Genomic DNA, 12,725 nt, shown 5'->3' with positions numbered 1-12,725 from the left:
TTCCCTACAATATTGTTGCTAAATAATAGTGATAGAAGAAGGGTGCATGCATGTGGTTCTCCATCGTGTTCCCAGCAGGCAGAGAGCAGCAATTTGGACTGTTGCCAGGAGAACTTTGAGAACTTTCCAGCTGTTAAGCACATTTTCTTTGGAGCAGAGTTAATAAAGCTGTGATGCTTACAGTATTATGTGCTGCATTCTTAAAGTATTCTGCTGGTCTTACTTACCTAGTTGTAAGGTGTGTTTAATAGTTAAAAAAACAACCAACACCTGCTCCTCTTTTGCTGATGTCAGCTCTGTAGGAGGCAACAACAAGTTATAAATAAGCAGCTTGTTTGTTGCTAGAGGCTGTTATTAAAATCAGCTGGTTGCTACACTGCTCGAGCCATTTTCTGAAAACCTGTTGTGGTCTCAGAAGTTCTGACATGAAAGCTTTTCAGGTGGTTGTTCTGCCACATTTACTTTGCTTTTAATTTAACACATTTATTGATATGTTTACTTTCAATCAGTCCTGTTGCCCGTTGTTTGCATTTAGTAGCATAGCAGTATGGGCTGAAAAGATCTGTTTTGAATGATGAATTCTTGTCTGCTGTCTATTTTCAGTTGTTTCAACTTTGCTTTTTCAAGGGTGGAAAAAGTAGTGTGAGTTCTAGTTTGCAGTTCCTGTTTGGGTTCTAGTTTTCAGGCTTTTGAAGCCAGTCTTTGCAGCTACCATGATTTCTTGAGACAGTTCACAAAGTCAACAGCAGTAGGAGGGTTTGGCTTTTGGAATTTGAAAGAAATTGGGTTACTCTTGATAGTAAAAATAAATAAGCAAAAGCTATTGCAAAACATCCAAGTCCTGATCATCTGTTGCATACCACAGCTGCCTCTGGTTGGGATGAGCCCTCTGTGTGACCTCGCTGTGCTCTGTGTCCTGGGCTTGGGTGACTCCAGTGTGCTCCATGGGGTTCCACAGCCAGTGGGATGCAGAGCCTGGGAGCTGCCACAGCCATCCATTCCTGAGCCTGCTGCCTGCTGTTGTTGAGGCTGTTGATTGTTTCCCTGCACTTTGGTCTGTCCCTAACCACAGGGGATTTGTCTGCTAGTTTGAGAGTTGGGAACAATTCCTGCATACTTAGGAGCCCTCATTAATTCTGCATCCCTCTATGATGTGAAGTTCTGAGTGTAGTGCTACTAAGTATGAAACAAATTTGTGCTTTTTAATTCCTTCTTTGGTTGTTGCTCTGCCTTGTGACTTTTGGGGCAAATTGTATTCCTTCTGTGTCAAATTTTGTAGTCCAATAATTGCTTTTAAACCTTCTAAGGTGAAAGGAGGGGAAGTGCTGTGTAAACACAGAGGTGGCTCTACTGTCTTACAGGTCCTTGTCCTCATGAATGCTGTCAAAGCAACTCCTCTTACCATTTTCTTTTACTTTTTTTTTTCCTGCAGCTTCCACACGTTTTGTGAAGTGTGAGAAGTGTCACCATTTTTTTGTGGTGCTGTCAGAGGCAGACACAAAGAAGAGCATCATTAAAGAGCCCGAGTCAGCAGCAGAGGCTGTGAAATTGGCATTCCAGCAGAAGCCACCGCCTCCACCGAAGAAGGTATGGCTCATAATGCCCCCCTGGTGTTCCCCTGGCTTACAGCACAGGGAAGTGTTTGACTTCTTCATCTGCATCACGTGTGGAGCAGTCCAGTGTGACAGAGCAACAACCAAAGGGGATTAGCTCCAGGTTAAGCGTCTGAGAGCTACGTGAGCCAGCAGAGCACTGATAAAGGGAACAAGGAGATCCAATAAAGTAGTTGGGCTTGTTTTCCTCTGGCTTTGTCTTGTGACTGAAGTCCAGTACCTTCATTTTCTCCTTGTGACCCTGAGACTAAACTCAACCCTCATCAACCACAGTCTCTTCCATTTCCTGCTGTGGCATTGCATACTGCACCCCCATGTTAGAAGCTTCTTTCTGTAGCTCCAGAGTCGTTTCTTCGGCCTGGTTCTGGATGAGAACTGTGGCTTGATCAGCTTTGGCAGTGACCCATCCTAAGTCGTTTGGCTTCCCTCTCCCAAACAGTGAGGGAGCTTATTGTGTTTCTTAATTCCCAAAAGAAGGTCGTAGCAAGGTGGGGGTCAGTCTGTTCTCCCAGTGGGGACCTGGCAGTGCTGGGGTAACAGTTGGACTTGATGATCCTGAAGGTCTCTTCCAACCAGAACGACTCTGTGATTCTATGATTGTAGTGATTTCTGAAGCTGCATGTGGCCACTAGATAGACCTTTTGTAAGACATTAAATACTCTTGTCATTTCTCTTCCTCTTACAACTTTGGGTGAAAATGGCAATGGGTTTAAATATTGGTAGCGAGAACTGACAGACACACTATGTCTGTGTAAGCACCACTTTAAGTAAACTTATCAACAGGAATATATTCTGTATTTTAAATGCTGGGTTTCTCTTCCTGAGTTGTGTAACGGTTGGTTTAGACCAAAGTCCAGCTTTGGCACAATATACTTATTTTTCCACAAGGCAGCTTGCAAGTGTTACTAAACTTGACTTATTTTTCAGATTTATAACTACCTCGACAAATATGTTGTTGGTCAGTGTTTTGCCAAGAAGGTGCTTTCAGTTGCTGTGTACAATCATTACAAGAGGATCTACAACAATATCCCAGCTAACCTGAGGCAGCAAGCAGAAGTTGAAAAGCAGACTTCTCTAACACCAAGAGGTTGGTATGATGTTGGGTGTTTTTCTGGCCACGTAAACTTACCATTTCAGGGTTCTAACTTAAGAAACCTGAGAAAGGTTTTACCTCAACACCAGATGTTCTGTAATTGGAATGAGCTAAAGGGATTTCTGTTTAATTTTCACACTTCTGTGATTTATTTAAAAGTAATCCAGAAGGTTTATGGTGCCATGGATATTGCCTATGGTATTACATTGTTAGCATTTGTTACTGACACATTTTTGTAGGTATTTTCCTTTTAACTTCATCTGAGTCCTCCTAAACTTTCCTTTCTAATCTCCTTGACTGCTTAGCAGTAAATCTGGTGCATCTGCAAGCAGCAATCATGAAGGCAATATTTTGCATAGTGAGTTTGATGAATATTTAGCTTTCTAACCTCACTTGCTGTTACTGGCAGCATCTGTTGGTCACCAAAAGCATTGTTCCATATCTAGCAAGTATAGATGGAGTTACTCCTGGCAGCACTTTTGCTACTGAGTAACTGTGTAGCTATGTTGGTCTAATTTATTTTTAGAAGTAGGATTAAGTTTCTGTCTCTGATTCAAAGTGTACCTTGATTATTTTTTTTAAAGGTGTTTTGTTCTGTCTTGTAATAAATAGCATGCTAAGCAAACAGAATCCTCTTTGTTTTTTTTTAATTTATGTAAAGTAGTGTTTTTAACTGAGGGGGAAACATTAGGAGCACTTTTCTGGTAATGGCAGGAGAGCAGTTGTGTACCTGGCACAGAAAACTTCCTGACCCTCCCCAGGAAGATAAAATGGTGCTCAGCCAGAGGGACTGGTAGTGAACATTTATAATAGATAGCACTTTGAAATATCTACAGTCTTACACTGTAACACTTGGATATAAATGGGAGATTTTGAGGAAGCCTTTTCAAAACAAAGCTATATTGTAGCATTTTTTTTACCCCATTGGCTTTAAAGTGAAAGTCTAGGTAAAAGTCTGTTACTGTTTTCAGTAGTACAGAGCTTTCTGTAATTTTGAAAGCATGCAAGTTGGGTACTGGGTTGATTTTGCCAGCAATAAATTGTAATTCATGTGGGGATTTCATGTGAGAAATACACTCATGCACAGTGATGAGATGTATTCAGAAGAGGGCAAGAGGTAGAGAATTGATAAGCTTTTTTAAACTTATTTTTATTACTGTTTTCATCCTCTCTCTTAGAATTAGAAATCAGAAGACGGGAGGATGAGTACAGATTTACAAGTAAGTGAACTCTCTCCTCATGTCCTCCTCTGCAATATCTCTTCTTTTGATGTTAATGCAGAACAGACTTTAGTGACTGCTAGTTTGAACTGTTGGCTAAAATCCTGGTAGCTTTTCTTCTGCAAGTAAATTTAATTGATGACATAGAGTGTTTTCAACAGAGGTGTCCAGGATTTGACTCTAGTTCTAGGTGGAAAGCAGGTAAATGGTAAAAATACCTTTTATGAAGTTGGTTAAATGATAATATCCTTGGAATTATTCTCAGTAGACCAAGTGAAATTTATTTTTTTTTCTTTTTACTTAGATATCTGGTGTGATTATATTAGTAATAGGCATTGAGTGTTTTCAACAGAGGTGTCCAGGATTTGACTCTAGTTCTAGGTGGAAAGCAGGTAAAAGGTAAAAAAACCTTTTATGAAGTTGGTTAAATAATAATGTCCTTGGAATTACTCTCAGTAGACCAAGTGAAATTGATTTTTTTTCTTTTTACTTAGGTATCTGGAGTGATTATGTTAGTAATATCATACAGAATATGAAGTGAGGTAGATAATAAAGGAGGGTTATGCAACTGTTTTCTGCAGGGTGTACTCTTAAAAGGCACTATCACCTTGAACCTCAGAATGGCTCTTTTTTGGTGTCTGAGTGATGTCAGTGATGTTTATTTTCAGTTCAGTGGCTATTGAACTTCTCCCTTAGTCTGGTGTAGATCAATTTGTAATCCCAGTTATGCTTCTTTAATCCAGGTTTCTTGATTGTCAAAATTCTACCCTGCAAGCCAATGAAAACTAGTGCTCTGAAAAAAGAGAGTCCAGCTTAATCTCTGTATCAGTGTGTAGAGACAAAACCTAAAAAAAACACCCAAACCACCACTGAGGAAAGACTTTAAAATCTTGAGAGAAGATCTGTGGATTGCTTTTGTAATTGTTGTATACCAGTTCTTGTGCTTTTTCATCATAGAGATCAACAGTTTGGGTTTATTTCTTCTCATGTGTTAAAAAAAGTTTAAAATTAGTTAATTTGTAGAGACTGAACATTTTTCTTTCTATGTAGGGAAGTAGTTTTAGATCATCCACTGTGCCATTGAAAGTTCATTTCATATGTGCTTGGGCAAAAATGCAATTTGAACTCATGTTTCAGTACAATTATGCCATATTTCTGTTGAGGTGCTATCTGTAAACTTCTGTGCAGACAGAATTACAGGTTTGCAAACCAAAACAGAAGAACCAAGCTTTTACTGTGTGTTGAAGTGCTCAAACAGTGCTCTCACTGTTCTCCCCAGAGCTGCTGCAGATCGCTGGAATCAGCCCACACGGGAACGCTCTAGGAGCATCGATGCAGCAACAAATGAACCAGCAGATACCTCAGGAAAAACGGGGAGGAGAAGTACTAGATTCACCCAATGATGACATAAAACTTGAAAAAAGTAATATTTTGCTGCTTGGACCAACTGGATCAGGTAAAAAGCTGCATGGTTTTTATAGGTGTGGGGGTTTTCGTAGAATTATTTGTTAACGAGTGATTTTCCTCTTTTGTGATTATTCCAATTGGGTGTATAAAAAAAAAAAACTGAACTGTGAATTCCAAACTGGGATTTTTGTGCTTTATGCCATGGCAACAAGCTGAGCTAAATGGCCTTGAAAAGGAAGGAGGTGTGGTCGTGGGGTTTTCCTTTCTTTCTTTTAAGTGCCTATATTATTTACTAAAGGGTACAAGTTCCACTAAGCTGAAATAAGACACATGCAAAGTTTCTATGCTTTAGATGGCAGGTAGAGTTACTGTGGTTAGTGGTGTTTCATCTCTGGGACAGACCAGTTGCAGGGGGATTAAAAAAGAACTCATATTTGTATTTTCATAAGGAGTGGGAGAGTTTGCACTGAGTGATAGCATTTTGCATACTGTTTGGGAGAACATTCACTAAATAATACCTTCATTCTGTTTCTCCCCAACTCCAAAGCAGGAGCAATTGGACTTTGCACTGCACCCTGAGTGTCTGCAAAGGACTTCTGATTTATTTAATCCTTAATCTATGCAAGTACCTGTATTTTGGTTTTTATATCGTGTGACATTTTGGTTGTGCTATTGTATGCATTTCAAGCTGCCTCAAATGTGTGGTATTAGTCTAATTCAGAGATGCAGCTTGCCAATGTAAAAACCACTGTTTATGAAAGCTGGCTCTCTTGGAAAAAAATCTTACAAGGATATCTGAACATGCTGGGATCATTCAAAATGTCTGATAATGGCAACAGTGTTCCTGTGGTAAATACTTGGGTTTGTGTGCTCTGGAGAAATGGATGGAAGTTTGTTACAGAGTTCTTATTTCATCAGGTAAAACCTTGCTGGCTCAGACTCTAGCTAAATGCCTAGATGTACCTTTTGCTATCTGTGACTGTACAACCTTGACTCAAGCTGGCTATGTTGGTGAAGACATTGAATCTGTCATTGCAAAACTCCTGCAAGATGCCAACTACAATGTAGAAAAAGCTCAGCAAGGTAAGCTACAACTCATTTCCCAAAGTTCACTCATAGTCTCTGGCCAAAATGCTCTAAGCTTTGAGACCACCAGTGTTTCTGTAACTTACACTCTTGTTGCATGTACCTAAATTTTAACCCTTTAATTCAGAAATAATAAACCTGAAAAGAGCTCTGATCATATCCTGTACTGTTTATTCTTGTCCATAGTTGGACAATATTGTGTGAATTTTTGCAGTCTACAGTACGGAAGCAGAACAGGCTGTTGCTGTCTTAAATCAGGTTCTTGCCTGTGTGTAAGTTCTTGGTTCTTTTTAAAAGTGGAATCTTCCTTCAATCCATTTTTCTGTAACTGCAGGAATTGTTTTTCTGGATGAAGTAGATAAGATTGGCAGTGTTCCTGGTATTCATCAGTTACGGGATGTTGGAGGAGAAGGTGTTCAACAAGTAAGCACTTCAGTGGAGTCATTTCACTTCATAAGTGAACAGCCAGTCAAGTCTACATGTGATCCTATCATACATCAAGTAGCATGGGAGGGTAGAGAGTCAAGTTCTTCAGCTCCTTAATTATTAGCCTTTGAAACCCTCATCTTTCCTCAGTTTTCTTAGTTAAAAAAAAAGTCTGAAAAGCAACTAGAGACTGCCTCATAGAAATGTTCTGATTGCAAAATATCTTTGGAGCATTCATATAGCAGGTTGTTTAATGAAACATTTTCCATTTTGACAAAACTCTTAAGGAACTTGTTATTAAGTGCAGCTCAGTATGCATGAGAGTAATGTTAAATGAAAACTTTTGTTTGTCCTTGATTTGGATTGTCTCATATGGAAAACTGCTTTAGACACTCTTACTATAAATGCATAAGGCATTAAACAAAATAGAAGTACATCTGTGAAAGGAAGCAGAGTATTGTGTGCCTTCTATGATGCTACACAGTGAAATTTTATATTGCTTATTTCTTCTTCCCTTCTTAGGGCTTGTTAAAATTACTAGAAGGCACAATAGTAAACGTTCCAGAAAAGAATTCTCGTAAACTACGTGGAGAAACGGTGCAGGTTGACACAACAAACATCCTCTTTGTAGCTTCTGGTGCTTTTAATGGTCTTGACAGAATTATCAGCAGGAGGAAAAATGAAAAAGTGAGTGCATCAGGCTGTATTTGAACTGAAAAAATTACTATCTTAATTACTGTTCACGATACTGACTCCTAAAGGTCTTGCTGTATGTGTAGAGGCACTATGTTTAAGAGCAGTGTTTTTTTTCCATGTGTTATCTGGGAGCTGGGGTCAAGCCTAAGGTAGCAAAGAACAAGCCTATTGTTAGCAGGCTTAAGTAGCTTGCAGTGGTCTTTGCTGCCAGAGAAATTTTTAGCATATGCAAATAGGAGAAACTAGAGGTGGAGGAGGAAGATTGAAAGCTGTTGGTAGAGGACTTGCTGTTCCATACTTGAGTGGTGAACTTCTTACATTATTATCATGTCTTGTGTCTCTTAAAAACAGAATATGTGAAACAGTTCTAGGACCCTGTTTCTAGCAGGGGAGTGATTGAAATCCAAACAACTGTTTATAATTCATGTAGCTTTTCATGTAAACAGGCATGACTACTTTTGCCTCCCTTCTGAAGAGGCCTTTTTACTGTCACTTACCATAACCTTTTGTATTCTAAGAAAAACTTGCTCTTGGGCTGACGTGTTGATACTTTGCTGAGGGAATTAAATGCTCTGAGAAACTGATTATGTGCAAGGGGTCTAATTTTACAACAAGTAATTTACTGAGCTTGAATTAGTGCATAGTGACAGTCACTCCAGACTTTTAATGCACAGGGAATGAGATTTAGTTACGTAAAGAAAACGTAACTACTATAATTCTGTAAGTGTAACTCATTTGTTTTGCAGTATCTAGGATTTGGGACACCATCTAATATGGGAAAAGGCAGAAGGGCTGCAGCAGCAGCTGATCTGGCAAACATCAGCGGGGAGTCTGATCCCCATGAGGATATTGAAGAGAAGGATCGCCTGCTGCGGCACGTGGAAGCCAGAGACCTCATTGAGTTTGGGATGATCCCAGAGTTTGTGGGACGTTTGCCCGTTGTGGTTCCTCTGCACAGCCTAGATGAGAAAACCCTCGTGAGGATTCTTACTGAGCCACGAAATGCTGTGGTTCCCCAATACCAGGCACTATTCAGCATGGATAAGGTTTGAATTTTGATTTGACGACTCTTCAAGATTCTTGTTTATCAAAAGAGGTTTAAAAACCAATCTAAAATATCAATTGAAATCACTTCTTTCCCTCACATGTGCACCTCCCAGCTCTGGAGGGGAAAAAAAGCAAGCTAACTCATTAAAACCTGACTGGTTTAGACTGGCTAACTGCACTTGTGAGGCAAGGGATTTGGAAGTACTTGAGCTGCTCTTCATGTTAATGTTCAAACACACCCATGACCTTGTCTAAGAGGCATCAAGAGCCACTCCATGTGCTGCGGAGAGACTTGTAGCCCTTGTACGTAGAGGGACGTAGTCAATACTGGTAATGTTAGTTAAGTATAAAGTGTAGCCGAAGCTTTATGTATAGAATCACAGAATTTTTTAGGTTGGGAAAGACTTTCAAGATCAAGCCCAACCATTCCCCCAGCACTGCCAGGTCCCCACTGCCCTGTGTCCCTCACACCACATCTCCACGGCTTGGAAACCCCTCCAGGGGTGGGGACTCCACCACTGCCCTTGGGCAGCCTGGCACAGCCCTGGACAACCCTTCTCCTCATGTCCAACCTAAACCTCCCCTGGTGTAACTTGAGGCCATTTCCTTAGCTGAAATGTTAAATGTTGTGATCTGTAATAAGTAAATCACTACTGTTTATTATGGTCAGTAACACTTGCGCTGTCACGCTCAACACTCTGAGTTAGAAATTAAATAAGTAACTGAAGTTAGCATTTTTCTGTCTGTAGTGTGAACTAAATGTGACTGAAGATGCATTGAAGGCTATAGCCAGACTGGCCCTGGACAGAAAAACTGGTGCAAGAGGTCTTCGATCTATAATGGTAAGTAAATGAAGTCTCACATTGAGTAAATGAAGCTACCTATGTTCATGGGTGTGGATTTAATCATGACAATTTTCAGTCAAAACCTCACGTAGTTATGGATCATATACTGATACAACAAATCTTTTTAGAGATGGGTATTTAGAGTTCTTCCAAGGAAATCCTCTATCTCTGATAATCACTTACTAACTTTATTTTTATGTGGAAGAGGGCATATGGAATTATTGTTTTTCCCCTCTGTTTTTTTGTAGGAAAAACTGTTGCTGGAACCCATGTTTGAAGTGCCCAATTCTGACATTGTATGCGTGGAAGTTGACAAAGATGTTGTAGAAGGCAAAAAAGAGCCAGGATACATTAGGTAACACCATAGCAGAAGTGTCACAACAGATGAGTAATGCAGCTAGACAGGTATTGGGATGTTTGCTCTAAGAATGAGCATATAAACCCAAAACCATGCCCACAGCCTGAAAAGGATCCAGTTCTCTGTACACTGCACACAGCTGAGTGAGTGCCTGTTCAGTCCTAGAGACCTTGGGTTTGTATTGTTTTAGTTTTTAAGCAGACATTTAAAAATAAACTTATATATGAAGTTACTTTAAGCCTTTTGTGTGTGTGTGTATACCTGTAGAAACAGAAGTAAATTGTAAGCATTAGAAATTAACAGTAAAATCTGAAGTTTAATTGTGACGACTGAAATACCTGAAATGGAATTTTTTTCTTCCCTTTGTTTTTTACCACTGAGATGTTGGGGGTTGGTTTGTTGGGTTGTGTTTTTTTTGATGCAAGCTTCAGGCTGCTGCGGTTTTCTCCATTGCTCTTGCAGCAGTGGAGAGCCACAAAGGCACATCTACTGATTGCTGAACTCAAAATAATCAGTGTAATGTTGTAAAGGTTGTATTATGGTAATGATATGCAATGCTGAAGGCACTGGACAAGCCTGGGTTTTAAAAAAAAATAACCAGAATTCTAATGAACAAAGGATGGAGTTGAGAGGGAATGGGCCAGCTGAAACACAGTTCTGAAATTTAAGAGTTTTGGGTTGTTTCTACCCCTGACAACTTTTCTGAGTGACTTTCTCTGCTGAGGTACCTGCTTTGCATTCCCCTGTGTCCATGCTGAGGCCTGGCTCCACACACCTCCTGTCTCAGAGGGGATGGTCAGAGTGGGAGGTGCAAAGCTTACACTGACAGTTGCCTTCAGTGATTTTGTAGAGCACCAGCATTCATGTTTGCTGGAAATGTTCAATTTAATTAGTAAATTTAATAACTTAACTTGAACTCAGTAGCCTTTTGATTTTCAATCATAAGACCACATACTGGTAGCAGCATAAATCTCCACAGCTGGTCAGAACACAGTTTCCTGGGTCACTTTGCAAGTGGAATGCTTCCCCAGAAGCTATGGGAACTGTCTCCATTCTTTTCCTCCATTTCTGAAATATCTGATCAGTTCGTTTTAATTATAGGGCTCCCACAAAAGATTCATCTGAAGAGGAGTATGACTCTGGCGTTGAGGAGGAAGGCTGGCCTCGACAAGCCGACGCTGCCAACCATTAAATGCTGTCAGAACGCTCCGTGCAAAACGCTCTTGGTTCTTCCCTTACGATTGGCTTCAGCCTGACCCTACAGGCCTCGGATCTCTCTCGGCTCTGATACGTGATGAGGAACTTTTCTTAGCTAAATCAGATCGTGTATTTTGCTGCAACATCACAGTGATTTATTTGGCGGCCGCCGCGTGGACGGGGATGGCATTAACGTTCAGATATGAATTGTACATGACACTCGTTCAATTAAAATGTCTAGCAAACACAGCAGCACCTGGATTGCTCCTTCTAGAACCTAAACCAGCAACGCGGGTGCTGCCAATAGTTAGATTTTACAATAACATTACTCTACAAATGGGAAATCAAGATTACTAATTAGAGGGTGAATAAACTCTATTAGCTCCTCGTAGGACTCGCAGGGGGTTATGTTCAGGTCAGTGTTAGATTTGTGCTGGTGTTGGAAGCCCGACTGGTGCTGGAGTGACCTGTTACATTGGTGGGGGAGGAAGCCCTGGGAACAGGGTTTGGGAAAAACCGGGACACGCTTTAGGACACTGCTGGGAGATTTTGCAGATATGTGACACTCGTTTGTTACAGCAGTTTGAACGTGATAAATAACATCTTTTCCTTCACCTCTCCATTAGGAGCAACTTTTAGTCACCTTGACTACTGTGAAAGAAGGGAAAGTCAGCAATTTGCTGTTTTTTTCCAGAGGGGTGAGCAGGATTTCTAGGAAGTGGTAAGCCATCTGAATTTGGATGAGAAGTCAACATAAATTTTTAAATATTAATGTTCTAATATAGTACATTTTGTTCAACGTATTGGAACTATCATGCATCAATTTTTTGGTGCCAGGTATTTGCCCAACCTATCTTATAATGCTTAAGAGGTGGAAGAAGTAAATGTATCATATTTTTGATGTAATCAGTAGTGACTGTTCACAGGACACAGTGCTTTTTAAGTTATACGCTCAAATGCTAGTATTGCATCTTGTGGTGTTGTCTTTGATTTAGTCTCACAGCAAAGTGATCTTCTCTCCTCTGTTCTACACCAAAACTTATTCAATCCTTTAGGAAACCCTTTGTAAAAACACTAAAGGATATGTATGGTTTGGTTTCAGAAATTAAAATGGTTGGCATACAACTTTTTGTTTTGTCCTTCGGTGATACGTGGACTTAAGTTTTACTGACCCTTTTTTTCTAAAACTTGAATTCATATCCTTTGAATTAAACTTTGATCATTCATTTCAGTCTGGTAGATATTTTAGGACAGGAGAGGATACCGCAAATGTGTTGGCCCTATTTTTGTGTTAATTTGTCATGTAAATTTTACGTAATATTTGTCTTCATCCCGAGAAGCAGTGTGACATGCAGTTGTAGTCAGATGCAACAGATACTTCCCTTGGGATTTCAGTTTTTTTTCAGGTTAAATGACCCACTAATGGTACAGAAAAAGCTGCGTTTGGAGTTGAGGATATTTATGGCAGAAGCTCAGTACCCCCAAAAATGGGAATCTGTGGTGAACTATCTGTAACTGCATCCTCACTTTCCTTTTTGTAGAGTGAAAAAAACTTAACTGCTTTTAATTCCGATTCCTTTAATTCAACCCCTTTTTTAAATGGATTGAAAAAAAGCAACATTTTAGGTGAAACTGTTCAACAACTTAGTTTTGAAAGTTGTTTGGAATTATGTAACCAAGAACTGTTTTTAAGGAAACAAAATGCTGTGTAACTACAGTTTGTACTTCACCTCTGGC

General features: G+C 39.9%; 1 protein-coding gene across 1 annotated transcript in view; it reads left to right on the top strand.

The window, feature by feature from the left end:
• Positions 1 to 11,236, top strand: part of CLPX (caseinolytic mitochondrial matrix peptidase chaperone subunit) — a 16,104-nt gene extending 4,868 nt beyond the window's left edge. The window contains exons 3-13 of the mRNA XM_008935838.1: positions 1,433 to 1,587; positions 2,541 to 2,700; positions 3,885 to 3,926; positions 5,206 to 5,382; positions 6,252 to 6,416; positions 6,754 to 6,842; positions 7,368 to 7,532; positions 8,288 to 8,587; positions 9,338 to 9,430; positions 9,682 to 9,788; positions 10,893 to 11,236. Coding sequence (XP_008934086.1) covers positions 5,259 to 5,382; positions 6,252 to 6,416; positions 6,754 to 6,842; positions 7,368 to 7,532; positions 8,288 to 8,587; positions 9,338 to 9,430; positions 9,682 to 9,788; positions 10,893 to 10,983 — 1,134 coding nt within the window. The 5' untranslated portion in view covers positions 1,433 to 1,587; positions 2,541 to 2,700; positions 3,885 to 3,926; positions 5,206 to 5,258 and the 3' untranslated portion in view covers positions 10,984 to 11,236. The remainder of the gene's footprint in view (positions 1 to 1,432; positions 1,588 to 2,540; positions 2,701 to 3,884; positions 3,927 to 5,205; positions 5,383 to 6,251; positions 6,417 to 6,753; positions 6,843 to 7,367; positions 7,533 to 8,287; positions 8,588 to 9,337; positions 9,431 to 9,681; positions 9,789 to 10,892) is intronic.
• Positions 11,237 to 12,725: the final 1,489 nt, after the last annotated feature.

Source organism: Merops nubicus, unplaced genomic scaffold (genome assembly GCF_000691845.1).
Source record: "Merops nubicus isolate BGI_N331 unplaced genomic scaffold, ASM69184v1 scaffold25072, whole genome shotgun sequence".
Taxonomy (NCBI): Eukaryota; Metazoa; Chordata; class Aves; order Coraciiformes; family Meropidae; genus Merops; species Merops nubicus.
This window is presented reverse-complemented; position numbering and strand designations above follow the sequence as displayed.